Source organism: Meleagris gallopavo, chromosome Z, assembly GCF_905368555.1.
Source record: "Meleagris gallopavo chromosome Z, MGAL_WU_HG_1.1, whole genome shotgun sequence".
Lineage (NCBI taxonomy): Eukaryota > Metazoa > Chordata > Aves > Galliformes > Phasianidae > Meleagris > Meleagris gallopavo.
In genome coordinates this window covers 11070350-11092484 of record NC_139435.1, presented here as the reverse complement: position 1 = coordinate 11092484, position 22135 = coordinate 11070350, and the positions used below count along the sequence as shown (strand labels likewise).

At 33.1% G+C, this 22135-nt stretch overlaps 1 protein-coding gene across 1 annotated transcript in view; it reads right to left on the bottom strand.

The window, feature by feature from the left end:
* Positions 1–2389: 2389 nt before the first annotated feature.
* SPEF2 (sperm flagellar and cilia associated 2) overlaps positions 2390–22135 on the bottom strand; it is a 50257-nt gene continuing 30511 nt past the window's right edge. Inside the window, 15 exon segments of the mRNA XM_085213965.1 lie at positions 2390–5474; positions 5477–5715; positions 5814–5937; positions 6029–6237; positions 6324–6541; positions 6644–7824; positions 12255–12484; positions 13759–13897; positions 14861–14983; positions 15785–15944; positions 16753–16939; positions 17771–17931; positions 19780–19917; positions 20445–20583; positions 20682–20809. Coding sequence (XP_085070091.1) covers positions 5338–5474; positions 5477–5715; positions 5814–5937; positions 6029–6237; positions 6324–6541; positions 6644–7824; positions 12255–12484; positions 13759–13897; positions 14861–14983; positions 15785–15944; positions 16753–16939; positions 17771–17931; positions 19780–19917; positions 20445–20583; positions 20682–20809 — 3513 coding nt within the window. The 3' untranslated portion in view covers positions 2390–5337.

Sequence of the window (22135 nt, the reverse complement as noted above, 5' to 3'; positions counted from 1 at the left end):
GTTGGATGGAATCCTGGGCAGTCTGATCTAGTGGGTGGGAACCAACCCACAACAGGGGGTTCAACTGGATGGTCTGTAAGGTCCACTTCAACCTAAACCATTTTATACGGGGCCTGCATAATAGCAAAATTACAAATATTCCACAAACTGCAGCTTGATACTTGTTGTGATCTCCTCTGTGGTCTCTAATCCATCCTCCCAGTCTACACTGTCAGTTAAAAATGTGTGAATACAAATGCCAATCACACATATGATCTGTGCATTCAATATCTTCCAAAATTTTCTTTCACTGTGCTCTACTTTAATTAATTGTATATCTACTTCGACTCCTGAAAGTAATCACAGGATAGAGAATAAGATGGTAAACACAGAACATTGTTAAAATTTGAAGTGAAAATTAATTGCTTAAGGAGTTTCAAAGAATGTGCTCGTGGTAGATAGATAAATAGCCCTGCATTTTCTTTTAAAGAAATCACAAGATAAACTTGTATTTATGACATATATACTGATAATAAACCAATTTGTTTTGTAAAATAAGATTGGCTTACAAGCAAACAGAATCTTTTAACTTCATGTGCATTATTAAAACATAAAACTATGCATGCCATAATACAACAGATACAGTAGACCAATACCATTCAGAAATGGATTTTTTTTTTTGCCAGAGATTCACCGTAAAATCTCTGCAGTAAAGACTAAAAAAAGAAAAAAAAAGTAAAAAAGTTTCAAATTATCTAAATTTTGAGAGACTAAGCTGATTTGGTCTGGCTGCAAACACTTCCACAATGTCAATACTTTAAGTTTTCAGACTACAGTTAAAAGCAAACACAACCAGTAAAAAACAAGAATAAAAAAAACTGCTTGTTTGTTGGCTATTTTGTTTTGTTTTTTCTTACTGCAGCTAAATTTTGTCCTTCTGAAAAGGAGATGTTGTGCACGTTCTGTGGCTTAGACATAGAATTCATCTTTGAAGTGGAAGAGTGAAGTGAAAATTAAGTTTACAAAGACACATTTAAGTGTTAGGAACATGAAGAATGTGTTTGAACATTCATTTGATAGTGTGAGTATTCAAAGTCCTGTGGAAAATTTGAATTAGTAGGAACGCAATCTCTTATGTTTGCTTTCAATATGAAAATCAGGAGTAAAGCTCTCAGTACATTTTAATATTGAAGAAAACCTCGGAGAGCAAAAAATGCAGGTTTGGGAACCTTGAATTCTGTTGACACAGGAAGAAGGAAGGGAAAAACATCTGGACTCCAAGCCTTATGGTCTCACATAAATTTCAGCATGAAAACAAAAGCTGAGAAAAATGCTGGCAAATTGATAACTTTCTACCTTCTGAAAGTTTTTGAGTTACCTATTTTGAGAAAGAAAACCTTTTTAAAATCATGTGACTTAGATCACTTACTGAAACACAGTTGTTGATTTATGTATTTAAGGAGACCAGTAACTTGTTGTAAAGGACCAGCAGAAAGCACTTTCTGACTTCCTGGGGTCTGCTTGGTATGGTTTAAACACTTCTAGTGCAAGGCCATCACTATGACAATCCGTGAAAGGCTGTCATCAGAAAGTATGATATCCTGTCCTCTCATGGGTCAGTCCTGCTTCGCTGACAAACCAGCCTACCCTTCCTGCAAGAACATTTTGGCTACAAAACTTATTTTTGACAAACTTGTTAGTGTGAGGTTGCTTGTTTATGACTAGGCACAGTGCATTTGCAAACCTAGCAGGCATAAAAGGATTCCTGAGGGGGCCCCATTTCTTCTTTATCATCTTGATGGCCACTGCTGTTTTGAGACTACAACTTTGGATGAGTGCAATCACCCCCCCAAGCAGTTGGTTCTAATCTAGGTAACTATACATTTTCAGAAATATATCCACGAAACATTTGAGGGACAAGAAAATCAACAAACTTGAATCAAGAGACAGTGTCTAAAGTGGGAGAACTGGAGATTAAACCAGAGATCAAAACTTTAATCACTGTTTATATTATATTGTAGAATATGTTAGGACATAGTTTAAAGGTAATTTTAACCTTAGTTGATGCTAACTTGTGGCAAATCAGTGAGATACTTAAGCCCTCTTAGGTGATCTGTACCATTTGCTCAGTTTTCTTTTTCTGTTGTAAATATGTTACTTTCTATCTGCTACATACAGAATTGCTGATGTGTTGTATGATAGTTTCTTAAATTACCTCCTTATGAAGTCACCTGATGTGGGAAAATTCCACAGTGTCATTAAATTGGTATAATACTTCAAAAATTTCAAATATAGTGTAAGGTAATACCTTATCATGACATACTTAGGAAGGACAAGGAAGGTTCAGGCTGAGAGAAGAGATCCCTCATAAGCATGTCAAAAAACAAATTTCAAATAACTGTCTTCAATATTAAGTCTAGATTTAATGTGTTTATTTCTATATTATACTGGACAAAACTTTTTAAAAAGATCATATTACAAGACAAAAGACAATTAGTCAGTATTCTTCATAGGTTGCTAATGCCACAGAGCTGCTCTACAGTCATGGTGAGATGTGAGTGGGTAGCTGCACAGATGGTGCTGAGAAAGAAGACTGTCATCCCCAAATGGGGCTCTGCAAGTGGTAGGAGGAAATAATGTCCTCCGGGTAGAATGAGAAAACAATTCCAGAATCTTCTTTGTCCATTTAACAATAATGGTTTCAAAACATGTATGCTCTTTACAGTATCTTCTCATTAATTCCAAAAGGAAAGAACAACAGATCTTTGCTGAATGACATAAGTGACTAAATAGAAAACAAACTTATTCAATATGTTGATATTCTTAACAAAAAAGGATAGAAAACATTATGGAAGAGAAATTCGTATTCAATAAGCTTTAGAAAAACTTAAGGTTTGAGAAGATCAGTAATTAAATACAACTGGAAGCAAACCAAAGTGCACTGAAGAAACAGACTGCAAAAATTATTATGTTTATTATATTGCAGATAAAATCAATCTTGAAAGGACATCAAGTACTTTGGAGTGCAGAATTAGAATTCAAAATGAACTTTACACATTCGAGGTAAAGCCTGGGATGAAAAGAACACATCCAATTAGAATAAATGTTAAGTGCTACACTGCACTGAAATAATGCACTGCATAAATGTCACAGAGGGAGTCATACTACAAAGTAACAGTTCTGTAGAAAGGCTTTAGGGATTTTAGTTGATTACAATATCATCAAAAAGTATATGAGAAGAAATCTGAAAAAATCTTTGCAGTCTTAAGGTTTTTGTTGACAGACAATCTTGGAATCTGGAGATCTTGAAGGATGTATGTAAACTAAGCAAGAATCATCACAGAGTTATAAAAAGGAGAGACAATATTAAAAGACTTCTGCTAGAAAGCAGAAATTTCATTTAGAAATTTCATTTTCTAGAAATGGAAGGCCATGAGAAAATAACAGTAGTTATTCAATTAAAACAAAGCATTACAGACAACACAGTAATAAACTCTTCTCCGTAGGTAAAATCAGAAAGGATGATAGCAGATCATTTTTATCTTTAGCAAAAATATTTCAGTTATAAGAAAGCAAGAGACTATTTTAACAAACCTATGAAGAGAGGCAAATATTGACGACAGGTTGTCTGTCTTGGTCCTATTTCACTCCAAGTCTTTCAGCATCTTTTCCAACTACTTCTTGTGATACTAAGATTTCATCGGCAAGGGCAGTTTACCCATTATATTCGATCCTAACACCAAAAATTGTGATGTTGCACTCAAGCATCACAAAAGTGTCTTCAGAATTATAGATTCAACATTTACTTTTATTTGTTACTTCAGATTTTGTCTTCTGCTCTCGGACTTTCTAGGTAATATTTCCAAACATTTTCCATTCTCATCATACCTAGAACTTTTCCATGTGAAACTTCAAAGGAAAAAATCTGGCATTATGAAATTTAAAGAGAAAATCCTTAGAAACAGCTATGCAATACATCTAATAAGACACTCCCTATAATATCTTATATGTCCTGTTGCTTATTAGATAAAATATATAAGAACATTTTTGTTATCTGAGAAATCACAAATGCACATATTTCTTTTATAATGATCTTTTATAATGTACCATATAATGCATAGTACAGATATTTTGTTCAGTAACTGAAAGTTAATTCTACTTGTGTGGATTAAGATATTTTAATGAGGTATGCATTCAAACACATTCTGTTTCTGACATACACAACTACTTACACCTAGAAGTAGCATGAATATATATTCAAAAATAGAAAAGTTATATATAAGTAACACACCTTCTGCAATTACTAGACTTCTTATATCAAAAGCAGAGTGTTAATCCAGCTTAGAAAAGCACTGATTGGTCAATGACTTCAAATTTATTTACCCCAAATTATTTTTAGTTCATCTTCATCAGTTTTGGCATAACTAAGAAAAGCCTTTAACACTTTCTTACTAGTTTTCTTTGAACATATTCTTCTGGGATGCTTTTCAATGACTGGAACTTAGCAGAAAGTTTCATTCAGAACATGAAGATAGTAGCAAATTATGACACCACAAAATTCTCTGAATAGCAATCATCCTCAACTCCAATGTTAGAAAGATACAGCATTCTTATTGCAGTCCTCACTGAAATATTTTTACATGAAAATTAAATAGTTTAAGCTATGAAGTACACTAGTCATATCCTGGTTGCAAGAGCATGTGTTATGGGAAGTCTGATTTACGCAATTAATTATCAGCAGTGGATTGCAGAACTACGTAAGTCTTTTCTTTATAGTACCTCGTACTATGTAGGAAGATTTTCTGAAGGACAAGTCTGACAAGAAACTTGAAATGTCATGTTAACCTCTATTCCTAAGAGATTTAGAAGTAGTAATGCATACAGATATGGAGAGAAGTCATTACTCTTAACTCAGAGGCTAAGGATGCCAAGCAATCATTTGACAACAATCATGCACTGATTTCCCACAAATTTATCAAAAGAAACTCATAGCTTTCAGAATGAGTAAAGTTTCCTGAATTATTAAAGATAAGGGTTAACTTAAGTGGATATAATGTATCAGTGGCTTGGATTAAATACAACAAAGAATCAGGTAGTTATGACTCATCCCTCTGCTCCGGTGTAGACACAGTCACAAAGTACTGCATATTTTTCGTTCATTACCTTCAGATTTGTAAGAAATCTAGAAAAGGACAAGTATAAAAAGCTACCAGTGATTCAACAGCACACAGAAAGAAAAGCTATTTTAAAAAACCGTAGTACTTTATGGAAAAGATAGAAATATTCCAGTCATTAATCTTGCAAGATATATTGGTAAATTGTTTATAGATGTTACAAGAATTATTTTGAAGAAAACATCTAATCATTTTCACTCTGAGTCTCCAAATCAAACTCAGAGGAACAAACTGATCTTTCATTTATCATCATATCATTTGCCTGTAGTGTACTATTTTTCTGCCAAATAATATTCCACAAATGATAGCTTCTCAGAGGTCAAATTTTTTGATATCCGGAGAATTCATCTGGATTGTCATAAGATCTGTCATCACATTTTCAAACATAAGTTTAGAGTGCAAATGCATCATGACGAATTTCATTTGACTGAAGCCTTGCTCTGTTTCAGCTGAGCTTGCTGGCGGAGTTAGGATCAGATCTACCAAAGCCAGGATATTGGGATACTTCTTTGAATAATGTGCATTCACCGAATCCCATGTCAAGGTCTGGATGTTCTGAAATCTATAAAGCAAAGTAAAAATTATAGAATTATGCCTACTGCTGGATGTATTTCTACAATCCTTTTAAGTAAGTAAAAAAAAACAGGCACAACTTATTACCTGTTATAAAGCTCTAATTTCAGCATGCTCCATTCAGTTCCAACTTCACTGATCTTCACACTAGCAGCTTCTAGTATGGCTTCATAATGTTTACTCAAGACAGATACTTCCTTTTCACCAAATTCTATAACAGAGAGAAAACAATATATCAGTTGTTAAAAAAAAAAAAGTCAAAATGAGCAATTCTTCAGCAAGCCATTCTCACAGTTCTATACCTTGTTTCATTTTATCAGGCCATAGTTTAAAACTTCCAATAAAAGTTGCTTTCAAGACATCTTGATTAGCATCACAGAAACAATCACTTAACCTCTTCAGCAAATCACTTAGTACTTTGGTTCGTACTGCTGAAATATTTCCATTTCCAACAAGCTGGTGACCATGAAAATACTGAACGGTCTCTATCAAGCGCTCCTTTGGACCAGCTCTGAAAGGTACAACATACAAAACAATATATAATACTCTTTTGCTATATTGTAAGAGATTGTAATTCCATTGTTAGAAATGTCAGACCTTGTTTGATACATTTGGAGTATTTCCACAGTTGACTGCAAGGTTGCAAATATATCTGCAATGGAGGAATTGTGATCCAGAGTAACACACAACAGAATGTTGAGGACATTGATGACATCCAGTAAGAAACGGGAAAACTTGACTACCTCAATTTTCAGAAGGAGATACAATAGGCCTTTGACTTTCTGCCTATTCGAAGTCCTTGAATCTCCTTCAATCTGGAAATCAAAACAGTAATAGAATATGTCAAGTAGATGGGCCAAAGTTAACCACAGCAATTAATTTTTCTGAAAAAGACGTCCAATTTTTAAATCAGTTACCTTATTCAGATGTAGAACCAATGCAGGATAACCTTTAAGGAGAATCTGTAGAGCTGTCTGTAGGCGAGGAAGCCACTGGGAGCCTCCAATGCGAAATGGAATAGCTGGATATAACTTGATGGCTTCATATATAGCTTTGAGATTATTCTTATTTAGAGGAGAGTTATGATAAAAGTAGTACATATTTCTCAAGCCACTGGTTAAGATACTGTATAGCTGAACGTTTTCCAGTGCTCCCTTGTAAGCCAGCCTTAGGCGGTGAGCAAAACAATGCACAGACTGTACACAAGGTTGAATTTCCCTCACGAGATTAGCTACTCCATCATTTTGACCAGTCCCATCGCTTCCAAATCCGACTAATTTTCTTGAGCAGTCTTGACTTGCCAAGCTAAGTTGAAGATTTATTTGAAATGTTTCCTCAATTGCACTTTTTATAGTTGAAGCATCATTTTTTTGAACAGGTTGAACCCCAACAATCTGGCAGTGAACTTTTCCTTCATTTGCAAAGCGCACATAGACAACCACAGCTGATTTGAATATACTATCTGTGAATTCATCACTAATAAGAGAAAAGAATTTACAATTCTCCAGTTTCTCTTTTAGAGATTTTCTTTCTACTTCAGCCATAAAATGTATAAAGATTCTTGCTGACTTATCATTTCTGAATACAGAACCAATGTCTGTTCCTTTTGCATCATCTAGTTTACAAATCCAGTCTGGATCTGTAAAGGGCCAACCAGATTTAGCAATTGCGTGGCATGTTCTAAAAGTACTTTCTACTCTTCCTATTGTTACAGAGTTCATACTCTTCAACATCTGCTCAGCAGAAACTGTATTTGGTGAAGCAGTACTGGCAGCTTCCATGCAGGTAGCCCAAGCATGAGCTTCGCTGTTTTGGTGTATATTTATAAATTCCAGTTTGAAGTCATCAGTGCCAGAACAAAAATTATGAATGCTTTCCCCCAAGTCCACATTATGCTTGCGACACAACGCACAGAACATTATTCCCCTTTCATCATCATATTTTAACCAGGAGTATTTTGTCAGCCATATTTTTGGAAACTGGCGATTCTTCTTTATTCTTGGATGTTCCAAATCTTTCTTTTCCTTCCCTCTGTCATCAACTTCTCTCTTGCTAGAAGAATTACTCCTGCCTTTAAATTGCTTCAGTGCTCTTATGGCTATAATTTAGAAAATACAACTAGATATAAGATGGTTTTTATTTAATAAATGATCAATTTTACTTCTTATTTTCATTCCATATTTATTTTTTAATTTGGGAATAGATTGTGTCTTTCAAGGTCATAAAAAGAAATAAGTGAAAACAAGATCTTCAACATCACTTGCACAGCTCCCAAGACCTTTTTAAGAAATGTTCAGTTCTGATTACAGATTTTTTTTTTTTTTTTTTTTTTTTTTGACTAGCAGAGATATCTCAGAATTTGCAACCAGTAAAAGGCAGCAGCATCAAAATCATTACTGAAACAGAGAAAAACTGTCAGGGAATAGAATTCAGAACTGTCTTTTAGGAAAAACATTTTCAGAAGATAACACTGAGTTAACAAGCCTGTTACTATACCCATTATGACTGATACTAACAAAAAAATTTACTTGGAGCAATTGCAAAAATACATAATCAAACATTCGTTACAGAATGAATAAGATGCATATTTAAGTGATCTGATATTCTTAAAATGTATATACCAGCAGAATAACTTTGCTACTGCTTTCAGAAAAAGGAACTGCATAAGTTTCACATTTTGTTCTGAAAATTGAGACATACTCAAAGCACTGAGGTTGTTCTCAACATTGTTTTTCTAAATTGTTATTAAGATGGTCATTCTCATGTAGTACCATATGCCATAAGCTGACATTTTTGAAAATTTTCTGTTTGGAGCCCATGAATCTTCTACTTTTGGCAGGTAATTTAATAATTCTTTTAATATGTAGTTGCAATAAGGTCATGAATTTGAAAAGAAGGCAGTCGCATAACTTGGACTAAATCCAAGTAGAATTGAAGCAATACAAATTGAAATCTATTTATTGGGAAAAAACAAACAAACAAACAAACAAAAAAACCCAACAAAGTAAAACACTGAGGAAGTGACCTAATAACAACCTCCCATCTTCCTTGTTGTGGTTTGTACCTCAAGAGGTACAAATAACATTTAATAACAAATAACTAAGAGGCAATTAACATTTGCATTAAGACAATCATAGAAAGAAAAATCAATATGAGTGCTTTCAAAGGTCTTACGAAAAAAAATCCTTGTACCTCATTCTTTTTTATTTTACAAGGGCCAAATTTTCATGTAAGCACTGTAGAATTTTTGAGAACTATTTGTTCCCGTTATATTATAAGCATCCTGAAGTATCATAATATTAAATATATATGTATTAGGAACATGCAGTTTAGATACATCTCTATTATGAGCAATTCTTCAAAGGCAACAAAGTAATAGAAATAAATACATATGATACACTTATTGTTCCAAATCTATCAACACAGTAAACCTAAACTGAAATGTTTACAATTAGAAAAAAAAAAAAGAAAAAAAAAAAAAAAGTGGTACAGCTTGCTCAGCAACTGTCTTCTATTATTGACAAATCTGGAATCAGACAAGTAAAAATTACTATTCACATCTTAGCAGACCATTTCAGGTTTTATAAAGGCATTTTAAGCAATTTTTGGATACGGGATATAAAATTTCCTGAACTTTGACTGAAGATTGTTACAGACAAATAATCTGTTCATAATCCAGAATGGAATTGCTCACAAAGATCGTTGCTGTGAAAAAAATACACTTTAAAATTCATTTGTGAAATTCAGTTATAAATGGAAGAAAGAAGCCTGGGATAGAATCTATTTTGATCTATTTGGTAATGCAAAACCAAAATTGGATTCTATTAAACACCTTTAGAATAATCTTCAGAAATTTCAGATGCATGGTAATTGCAGTGACAGTAGATGGGGTCATATGAAGAATGTAGTACTAAAGAGAATGTAAGGAGATGATATCTGATGGTTAGTTTAATTTTGTCCATTATAACAGAGCACATGCAAAGAGACTGTAGAAGAAAGCAAAAAAAAAAAAGTGTTAGCAGCTCCATTTCAGACCTGCCACAGAAGCACACTCCAAAGGCAAGATATTAAAGCACTGCTAATAAAATGATCAAAGGAGTTAGTGAGATTAACAAATACTGCTGAGTCACCCTGAATTGCAGTAACATCACTCATAATAATAGAAGAAAATGCTCAAATATTTCCTTATCAAATGAAAAACCATATCAGTAGGTAGGAAGGTCCAGCAAAGGTCACATTTTTTGTCCATCGGTGCTTAGAATGTAATATGCCTCCATGGAGAACCAAGTGTGCAGGATAGAACAAAGATGTCTGTGATGTATCAGCAGCTCTTAAATACTTTAAATTCCTAGGGAACACAGAACTATTTATAGTTTTTCTAATATTTCCTTTGTTAATACCTAGTAATTTCAAATTACACTGGTAATTACATTTTTTTTTAATTGTCCACTTATTATACATATTTGAAAAGATATCCTTTTGACATTTACCAAATATCCCGTGAAGAAACTGGTTGCATGTTTAGTTCTCACAACGTAATAATCTTTCCTTTTTACTCTTTGTTTTACTTGGGCATGTAGCTGCTGTCTAACAGCTTCACTGCCAGTGTGTGGGATGCTCCATTGTATTCTCTGTTTTGTTTGATGGGAGACTAATGACTAAAGAAGCATGTATTTTCTGTTGGGCATTGTATTAAACAAGGGGAGACAAAACAATGGAAAGAAATTTTCCCAATTTTCTAAGGGAGGAATGATTTAACTCTTCATATTGTGTCTCGGTACTGAAAAGGTCTGGTTGTCTTAGGAAATCTGGGATTCTTGGTATAAACGATATAGCCTGCTAGTAATAAAATCATTATCTGAGCTTCCTGATTTTGGAACTTCTAATAAACTTAATCTTAAAGAAACTAAGTCTTACCTTTCAAACTAATCCATAAGAAAAAAATTGTTTTGTTTCATTGTTTCATTGTTTTAGTGAATATAATACGAAAAAGACAACTTTGTAGAAATACTTAATTAGTATTTTTTGCTAGCTATTACACATGCACAATAAAAGTACTTGTTCTCTCCCTTGAAAACATAAAGAATCTTATAGATTGTATTATAAAAAAAATAGTATTAAATATTTTAATTAATTAATAAATTACATAAAAACAGAAAAACTCTCTTAAAGAGAATGACCAGTCCAAGCTGGTATCTTATACAGTGTGTTTTACCTCTACGACACTATCTAATGATTCCAAGTGTACAGACTTTCAGTTACATATGACATTGCCTTCTAATTTAACCTCTGCAGAGGATTTTGAAATGCTTTTACACATACTCTTATACTATAAGCAGAATGATAAAGGAAAACTGTAAACAGTTTTCTGCTAAAAATTTGTTCATTTGAGTATTTGTTCTATGTTATGGAATTTTTCTGTAATATACATGGAATGAAGGATTAAATTCAACTTCATTGTACCCCTGTGGTCTTGCTATATTGAAAGAGTTGAATTCAAAACTGTAAGTACAGGTTTACGTATTCTGTTTCACAGTCTTGCACAAAAGTTATAATTATAATATGGAACACTGGTAGTAATTAAACCTTCCGTGTATGTGCTTGACTACCTGCTATCTCAGTTTAAAACTGCCTTACTAAATTATTATCATTTTATAATATTTATACAGTAGTATTAATTAATTAATTAAGATAGAAAGTATTTTTAAGTGTCCTACGCCAAAAGTTCCCATAATTAGAGAGTAGGCAAACAATATACTTGCAAAGGAAAAAATACATATGGGTTAATACTTGCAAGTCCCCCTAGACAACTGACACAAACTAACTTGAAGAATATAATGGTTAACAGCTATAATAGACCCTATGTAATAATTTCATAAAAATACCAGCTTTTTCAACAATATTTTTTAAAATGATACCTCTTGGTTGTTCACTGAGCTCTGAATCAGTAAAGGAGTCAAAGACTTGTATTTACAAGGTATGATACATAACACTCTTAGAAAAACATATTGCATACAAATATCTGCTAGGAGAATCATAGAATCATAGAATTGCACAGGTTGGAAAAGACCTTAAAGATCATCAAGTCCAACCACAACCTGACCATACTACCCTAACTCTAACAACCCACCACTAAATCATGTCCCTGAGCACCACGTCCAAACAGTTCTTAAACACATCCAGGGATGGTCACTTAACCACCTCCCTGGGGAGCCTATTTCAGTGCTTAACAACCATTTCTGTAAAGAACCCTTTCTTGATATCCAACCTATTAAGAATATTAAAAACATAGTCTTGAAAATATAAAAAGCCCATAACAAAGATACTAAAAGATTTCAAGTGGTCTAGTATGTCATATTTTACTATTCTACACAGGGGCTTTCCTTCTAAACGTAGCACAATTGTTTATAGTGGTATGATCTTTAACAATATAGGTGACTAATCTTTGGCATTAGTTCTGGCAGTTACTTTAAATTTCAGTTACACAACTAGCAGCTTTTCAGGAGTGAAAAATAAATTTTTATCTACCTTTGGGTGCCACTTGTAGAAAATGTTTACGAAGTGTGTTAAGTTGTGAAATAGTTAAAGTACTACTTTCAGAAGTCTCTATTAGTGGAACTTGTGGTGGAGGAACAGGATCAGGAATCACTTTTACATCACTGCTGATGAAGAAATCTGTTTCTTCTAAATTCATTTCATACTGGATTTTGCTAGAACTTTCAATATGGTGCCGTCCTACCTCAATCAGCTTTTCAACACTGCAAAAATATAAATGCAGAAAACAATTATTTTTCATAGAGGATACTGATAACAGATTCAATTTTTAGCACTTTTAGTGTGTTCTGAAGTAAGAATTACAAATCCCTTGTGAATTCAGTACTCAGCAAAATCAATATCAAGTGTATTCCTTCTCTGGCTGCAAGTAGTTTTAAGCCTGATAAGAAATTTAGGCAAATGGTAGCCACAGAAGAGACCGGATAGAAAAACACAAAAGGATGAAACTCTTTATTATTAAATTTCATACAGACAGTGCATACATGTTCCATTTGTAATCATCCTTTAGGCTATCTCAATGTCTTGCCCCTTGCCAATAAATAAATCCCGGATAGAGCACTTTCCAGAGTAGCATTCTGGTGGAGCATATGGACTCCTGTTTAAAATGTGATGGCGTACTCATACTGTCCAACAGGTGCTGTCTTTGTATATGTCCTTGTGTGTCACTGCTGTTGTCAGGAGAGCCAACAGAACAAGCTAGCACATATAGTTCAGACACTTTGAGTGACTGCCTGTTAGAGCTTTCATATCCTATATTTCTGTTTCTTGTCTTGGGCCTGCCCTCCAGTTGTACCATCTAGCACTGTCCCAAGTATGGTTTAAAAGTCAGTACAAGCCAAAAACACCAAAAACGTTTTCCAAAAGGCAAAGTGATACCTTTGAAAGGTGTAATGGAGAATGAAATACTTCAATGATGTGGACATAGACAGATGGCCTAAGGGTCATATAGCGGCCCCAAGTATATTTTAATTACTAGGACAGAAAAATAGCCAAGGTTAGGATTATTTTTTTCAATCAACCTTGAAATATTTTTGATAAAGGTTACACATGGTGGTAATAACAGCAGGTAGAGATTTCCAGCATATGTATAGTACAAGGAAAAAAAAAGAAAAAAAAAAAACAAAAAACCACAAAAAATCAACCCACTCCCAAAGTGACAGAACCCAAGTATCACAAGTAGTGATACTGCTAAAGAGCAAAATATCCAGGTATCTGGTGATGCTCATAAATCCATATGCTAAATCTTTAGTCTGGAAAAACAGAAGAACTGGTAACACCTCTAGTATAGTCTGCAGAACCTGCTAATCATCCAAGAAACCTGTCATTACTACTCAGCTATTTAGTTTAAAATTAAACTCTAGCACATGAAATTATTGTCTTCTACATACGTTTTACATATTATTTGTTCCTATATAAACATCTTTACTAGCCCTCAATTTAAAAAATATATTCCTGTTCAAAACTGGAGTTACATTACCTGGACATTTCTGCTAGGAATCTTGCTCCAAGCCACTTTTCCATATCTTTATAAGTTTCTTCTGCTTTCATTGTTAACTCTTCAACATATGCTAAAGCTTTTTCTTTTATAAGTTTTAGTCGAGTTTTTGTAGCTTTCTCTGTTAAAATATTATTATTATTATTATAAGTAATTATTATTTATAAAATTTTGAAGAAAACAGTTTTTAAGCATATGAAGTTCAACACAATAATCTGTATTTAGGCAGCAAAATTTTTCTTTAGGTTCTCAGAATTTTGAACGACTAAATTTTCAGAATCATCCTAATTGCACCATGTGTTTTACAAAAGTGTGCATTTTAGAAGCACTGGAAAAAATAAAAAATAGCTTGATAAAACTGAAGCAGAGCTTCAGGGGATGTTTAAGCATACATGACATAAAACAAAATGCTACACAGCAATCAGATCTAGAAGCTTAATGATGTGAGTGTATCACGATACAGATAAATTTTAAAGAAAACATTTCTAATTCATTATATACGTTGCTCATAATAAAAATATTTTCTTCATCTTTACCCTAACTTCCAGCTGTTTAAAATCAAGCTCATTGTTTGCTTGATTGTTTGTTTGTTTGTTTCCTGAAGCTTCCTACACATACCTATTTCACACTCTAATTCCCAGGTTGCATTAGAAAAGAGTTTGGTTAATGAGCACTAAGAAAATAATCTCTACCAAAATTATGCTGAGTACTCACATTAAATTTTTTAAAAGTTTGAGAATTTCAAAATTCAGAATGGGAAGAACTGAGAGTCTCTCACTGAGACTAATACAGAAAATGAGTAAAAATTACAATGTCAAAGGGGAAAAGGATATCAAGCAGATGAAAAGACAGCTTAGTTAATGCACTGACAGAGACATGAAACAGGCACTAAAAGACATTAAGAGCCTTAGAAAGGAAGAATAAGAGAAGAGTACCAGAATCTATATACTATTATCGATCTTGAAAATAAGCATATTCACTGTTCGACTTTGTTTCAATTAGTATTTTGCATTCTATACTGCAGAAACTTGACTATCACAATACCTAAATTAGGAAGAATGATCAACACCAAATAGAAACATACCCTCATGTTTCAGGGCAGCAAAGTATTCTTGCTGTATTTTAAGTGTCAGTTTTTGTTTCTTCAGTTCTTCAGAGGTTAAAGGAACTGGACTGCCTTCAGCTGCAGAGGCAGTAGAAGAAGATCCTGCAAAAAAAAAAAATAGTCTCCCTCAAAATCTTCGGACTTTGCTGGTAAATTTGTGTCTGCACACAGGCACTCATAAGACATTTTTGAAATGTTACTTTCCATCTTACTTGATATGATTCTTCATGAGCATACAAATACAAGGTTACTCAGATTGCTTATGTTAATGTACCAGGAAGATTTCTTCACATATGATCTACATTTGCAAAACATGCTAAGACTGCATAAAACCACTCCAACATATTCATTTGTTTTAAAAATTAAAAAATTTAAAACAACACTCTAAAATGTATTTCTGAATGGAATATCATTGCTGAATACAAACGTCTCTGTCATGAGTCAAAACAGATCCTTTGATCTTAAAATTTACCAGTTTATAACAACTGGCACATAAACAAGCTTACTCTGAGTGATAGGTGTTCCTTCTGGAGCAAATCTTGTTTTAACCTATATAGCTATGCATAGATATTATAAAAGTGTTATTTTATTATGTTGCTTTTGAAGGTTGCATGAAATTATGCATGAAAGATTTCATATCAACTTTTGAAGTTCCATTTTGACTATTAATTCTTAGAAAATAGCAACAATATCACATATAACTAAAGAAACCCAACAGTCATTCAGCAGCTTTTGCATTCCTTTATGACTATCAGCTTTTCACGTTTTTATATCACATTTAACATGTCAAGGAAGAAATTAAATGCAAATTAAACATCATAGGTTATCCCTTTCAAAATGATTGTCATATCTACGTTTCAGTAATTTCAAGCAGTCCTATAACAAAGTCAGTATTTCAAATACCTTTCTTTTTAGTAGGTGATTTGGGGGATTTTTTGGTGTCTTTGGTATCTTTCCCAGTTGACTTGCTTGACACTGTGTGAGAAGACTTCAGATCTTCTTTTACTTGTAGCTGCTTTTCTCCTTCTTCCTTCACTTCTTTTGACTGTACTTCTGCTCTTACCTTTATACCATATTCACACAGTCAAATAGATGTTATCAATATTATGCAATTATTGTTTTAAATAGACTAAATTTACTGCAACTACTTGCAATGACTAACATATATAATTAAGAGATATTTTAAGTAATGTATTGGTTACATTATGATTATTTATCAAAAAATAAAATTGTACTGGAAAAATTCAACGCAAAAACAGTAGTTCTAATTCTTGTAACCTCACTAAATTCGCTGAAGGGAAAGGTGTGAATATAAGAATCAGATGTGAAATCTAAGAATGTAAGCTATTATAAGAGTGCAAAAGTCTATGCATTTTAAAATGACCAAAATAAAAAGACAAAAAACAAGCTTGGAATCAACAATTTGACAAGCAACATAATTAACTTATGTATAAAAGAGAATGTTACCACAGCTTTTGAAGTTGTGAAAGTTTTGAGCAAAAGTTGCATCCCATGATTTAACATGTCCTTTTTATATTTCTATTGAGAAATAAGGGAAAAGTTTATCATGGGAAAAGCAAACATATAGAACCAACATTCAAAGTATTTGAATGCAGAATGAAAATTCAAAGGCACTGCAGATCTGATAATGCACAGATCTTAACACCTTTCTTACAGAAATACAAATATTTTCAATGGAAATATAGTAGATGACGTTAACTTGAGGCATAACCATTGCTAATTGAAAACTCTTCTGTGATTCAGTAATAGATGTGAAACTAACATACACATTGTAAAGGCTGCATGCATGCTGAATGGAAGGCCTTGACTGTCCTACCCATAGATATCTATTTAAATAAAACAGTCCCTACCATATCTGATACTGCTGTTACTGCTGTTTGCCATGTATCAGAAATAACAGTTTCATCTTTCCCAAAAGCAACCACTACATTTTCAGAAAAATTCTCATCTTTAACATTCTTCAGTAGAGTTGCCTTGCTTTTTGACTTGGTAATATTTGTTTCCAGTGAAGGCAGTTTATAAGAAACTAGAGGAATCCTGAAAAATAAAATACAAGGCATAAATCATTTCCCCTTTTATAAAGAGGTAATTTGTTGACATTAGAGAACATGTCATGAGAATGAGAATGCTATTTGCAAAATTTGCTGTAGTAACAGAAAAAGGATGGACTTAGGACCAAAAGAGATAAAACATGTGGATGACAGGAAAATTGGCTAGTTTAAAGACAGAAGATAAAGAGTAATATAGATGGATAAAAATAAGTCAAATGACTGTGTGATCTGATGATATATTCCAAATGAGCTAGAAGCGTAACCTCATTACTTTCTAAATGAAAACTGTAGGTAATTACAAAAGGTTTTACTATTGATGGAATTTTTGATATTGTGAAATTATTTAACAGTATCCCTTACCTTTAGTACAGAATTAATGTTTCTAGGATGTTCTGATTTATATTTGTTATTACTTGAGTCATTAAATTATGTTTGTTTGTGCAAATTTAAAGCACATTGATGGTCTAAAATAATATTAGCTTAGTTTTGTGATAACTGTGCTGAAAGCTGTCAGCAATACAGAGGGAAGTAGGAAATATTCCTATAGCAAATTTCTTTCTAAGGCAGCTTTCAAAATGCTTTATAATTCAGAGATGTACTAGTGAAAATGATGAGGGTTAATCAGTCAAAATTTAAGGATAAATGAATCCTATAAGATGATTCAAGATCAGTTTAACTATAATCACAATTTAAACATTAAATATAAATTTATTTCTCCATCCTTTGAAATATACCCACATTTATTTCCACATGTACCCACAAAGCTATGAGTGCATTATAATTGTTGATATTTGTATAATTAATAGTGTATTTCTACCTTCTTGATTCATTCTGATCTTCTTTCTGCTCTTTATCGACAATATCTAGCAATGGGAGTCTAGTAAAATCTTGTCTGTCCTCTGTTGGGATTTTTCCTTCCATTGCTCTATAATAGTCATGAAGAAGTCTCTTCGTATCTTGGAAACGATCCACTTCAACCTCAGTAAGAAAGGACAGAAAGATTGAAATTCAAAACAAGTTCTATTACATTTTTATATACATAGTGGCAAAAGCAATTCCAAATAACAAGAGTTACAGGGAAAACAACAAACAACTACATTTGTTTGAATTTTTATAGTATTTAATGCATACTTTTACTCACATCAATGTCTTCAAAATTTATTAATTTTCACACAGGTATTTCTAACAATAATAAAAATCTTGTTAGAATACAAAAAAGTATTTGCACTAAATAATGTTTGACACATTAAATTGAAATATAATATATTTGGACTTATGTTTATTTCTATACTAGCAAGTATACAAGTACCAACAAATTATGGAAATTGCTTTGTTTGAAATAATCAAAATCCTTGTTAACATAAAAAAAGAGTTAACTCATAAAAAGAGTTAAGTGATGGAAAAAACAATGTAAAAAGCCATACAGTTTATCCTCGTCAAAGAAATTAACAGGCTTTACAGAGCTAAGTATCTTGAAGATCTTTTTCTGCGAATTCTCTCAGGAGAAATCAAGTAAGATTCAAAAAACATTTAACACCTGTCATGTTTTGATTTATTGATACAGACAAATGTTAGCTTCTAACTGCCAAAACAGTGCAAAATATTCATGGGAAAATGCACAAAACCACATTCACAAAACAAAGAATAAAACCTTTGTGGTGTAAAGCAGCTCTTATCCATAAGCAGAGAAAATATCTTCTATTACAGTGCACAGAGAAAGGTGGAGAGTAATCTGATTTAACCTTACTAAAGTTAAGACTTTCTTAAGCAGAATTTACACAAATCTATTTTTTATAGAGTAACAGAACCACGTGGGGTTTAACTTCCCACAGAAAAACCCACAGAAAGAGAGCTCAAGACCAAAGAAGTCTATTTTTGACCGTTTCTCAAACAGAAAAATAACATATGGTTTACATTTTTAGTTTTGCAGTTTTACTGGCCTGGTTTTTCAACTAAATTAGCATAACATGGCATGTATTTAAAACGCTTTCTTCATTGCCTCCTTTAAAGTTACCCAGACTTTCACAACAAAGTCACTCCATTTACAGACAAGCCTGTCCGTTCCATTCCATCCCTAAGTCTAATTTATGCACCTACAAAGGCAGTCACAGGAAAATAAATCTTACTTTACTTCAAGAACTGAAGTAATTCATGGTGTCACTGAATGAGAGGAAAGGCGTAATGTGGCGAAGGAGAGATCCAATAAAGTGAAGATGTTTTCATAAAAACTTACCTGTGAAAGATTTGAATGAGTTTTCTCAAGGAAAACAAACACAATTTTCTCCATAAAACTCCTTGCAACTTTTTTTTTAGACTATAGGTAAAATTTCAAGTTACAATTGACATAATTTTTTGATTTGGGAAATACAAGACTACCTTAACAGTACGTAGGTCTACAACAGCGGTAAATTTTGTAATCCATAAAAAAGAGATGATGTAAATATGACTACGGAAATATAAATAGTTCTAACATCTCTGTTACAAAACTCAAGAAATTCATTGGGCTGATAAAACTGAAAAAGCAGCACTACGCATCACAGATTGAAAATGCATGACAGTGGACAACAGTAATTGTATTTTTCTTAAAGTTTTTTGCCTGTTAAATGGTTAAACATGAGGAATGCCATCTACTCCTGATCTCTAGACTAACTGTCTCTAGGCTTTCTAGACAAGGTTAGAAGCAGCATGAACATTTGCTCATCTAACTATTGATTCCTAACATATTCAGAGCCAAATGTGTGAAACTCCTCTGAGGCTTACTGTCTTTCAGATCTAATTCAATGCCTCCTTCAATTGCAAACTCCATAGTAGAGCTCTGTACCTTACCTGCATAAGTGAAAAAAAATGGTTTATTGCAATCCCCTTATGATCTCGCAACCAGCCATCATTCATGATATCAGAACGTTCCTGCTCTGCTTCTTCTCTTCTTTTATCACAGATATCCCAGAGAAGATCTCTTAAGTCCTAAAATACAAAATAAAATATGAGAAATAACTATGAAAAAACTGTAAATACATTTTTTTACTATTAGAAACTATATTTTTGCCTGTCCATGAGACACACACTCATTTATTGTAGGTGTGTTTTTTCTAAATTGTTATAAATGTCAAAGCCTGGTCCAAGACTTCTATGATTACAGACAAATGACAGAAAATAGCTTTATAAATGAGCCTGACAATATAATCCAGAGGCCTATGATAAATATAAAGGACAGAGTTAGGCTGCATTGCTTTCCCCAGGCAGAGATCTATCGAAGCTAGACATAGAATTAGAACACCAATAGCTAAGTTCGTAACAGCATCAGCAACCTTCTACTTAAATGGTTTGATAATGAATGCAAACATAAAGAGAAAGGGGATGCGCAATACAAACAATTCTGAGAAATTAAGTCATAGTTTAAACATTATTCTATTTACAAGGCTCCATTCCATTTTTTCTTTAACATGGATAGTGCTTCATAGGTCCTATTGTTTCTTCTTCAATTTACTTACAGTTATTCTTTGGTGTAGTTCTGCTTTAGTTTCCTCATCTTCCCGTAGGTCATCAGAAATTGAATTAAAATCTGATTGCCACTGGGATACAAACTCCTGCTTATGATCTGGATGCTTTAAATAATCTTGGAAATTTTTTCTGTAAATTATGACAAAACTAATGTTACAAAACAGATAGAATAGCAGAGGAAAAATATAAAATATGGATATTTGAAATACTAAACTATTTCTACTCACCTAATATCTGCTAAGTAATATATCATGGAGTACTGTTCATCCCTTAGACATCTAAGTACAGTTTTGGTGGTATTCACATACACATTTTCTACCATTTCCCAATAAGGTACTAAAAAATCAGGTATCTCCTGTGAATATTTTAAAAAACATCAAAATCAATACATTTCTTGGCGACTCAATTAGATGTATCATGAGCAAATAACAGATTATTTCATGATATCATACTACGGACTTCTTTCATTTTGTATTTTGTTTTAGAATCATCATCGACTAATTATAAACTTATCCTGTTTATGTTAAGTTACCCTATGCATTTCTTTGAAAAAAAATGTGGCAATATTCAAAATGAACAGGAAGTTCCCCCAAAATACTGCTGATATCTGTGTTTTTTGATTCATTCATAAATTCAGAAAGTTGTTAGGCAGTACACGATTGTTTAAACTAGTGAAAATTAAAAGTGACTGTCAAGTGTTTCACAAGCATTTTACTGACTGACTGTCAAACAATGCCAGAGAATTGCATGACTAGTGGAAAGGCAACAAGTTGAGTTGCAGACTTTAATCACTCAGGAAGAGATTCACAGCATATGCCAGTTAACTGCAGTCATAAAGTCAAAACTGGGAAACATAAGGAACAGACTACAGAACAAAATACAAAGCATCATTAAGAATCCTTCAAATCTTTATCTCAGTTACTGCATGCAGACCCATCTTCTCATAAAAAAAAAATAAAAAAATAAAAAAAAAATTAGTAAAACTAGAACAGACAGACCAAAAGGTAAAAATCATGACTGAATATGTTGAATTATTTCTGCCTGAGTAGAGTTAACATTATGTCTTGATTTGAAAAGCATCACCGAGGCAAAATGAAGAAGGGTATGTGATAGATGCCTGCAACATTACAAATATCTTCACAGGTTGAATACAGAATTATTATTCGTTGAATCACACAATACAAGAACTTAGGGTCATCCAGTAAACCAAGTAAATAGATATAAAGCAATGTGTTATTTCTTTTCTCGTCATAAAAAGTGTAATTATACAGGATATATGTCAATAGTTTTCGGGCTGGTTCGGCCCGGTTCCATGACTTGCAGGGCGGAGAGATTCACGAATCCACACCTCTGGAAAGGGGAAACAGGGGACCCCAAAAAATTAAAAACAGCAGCAACAATCTGAGGAGAAACAAACTAATTTACTAAAAATGGTATCGGAATGCAAGATAACACATTATAATAGAATATACTACAACATAAGAGGAATTGAAGCTAACAAATCAATTATAACGAGAGAGGGAGTCCAACAGGTGGAAAGGCCTCACTATAACACTGAGGTGAGATGCGCAGTTGGGTCAAGCAGCACGGAGAAGAGCTGAAAAAAAAAGGGAGGTCTTGTGACCTTGCCAGGGGTTATATGTCGTCTCTGAATGCAAAGTGTTCTGCAGTATGCAGCTCT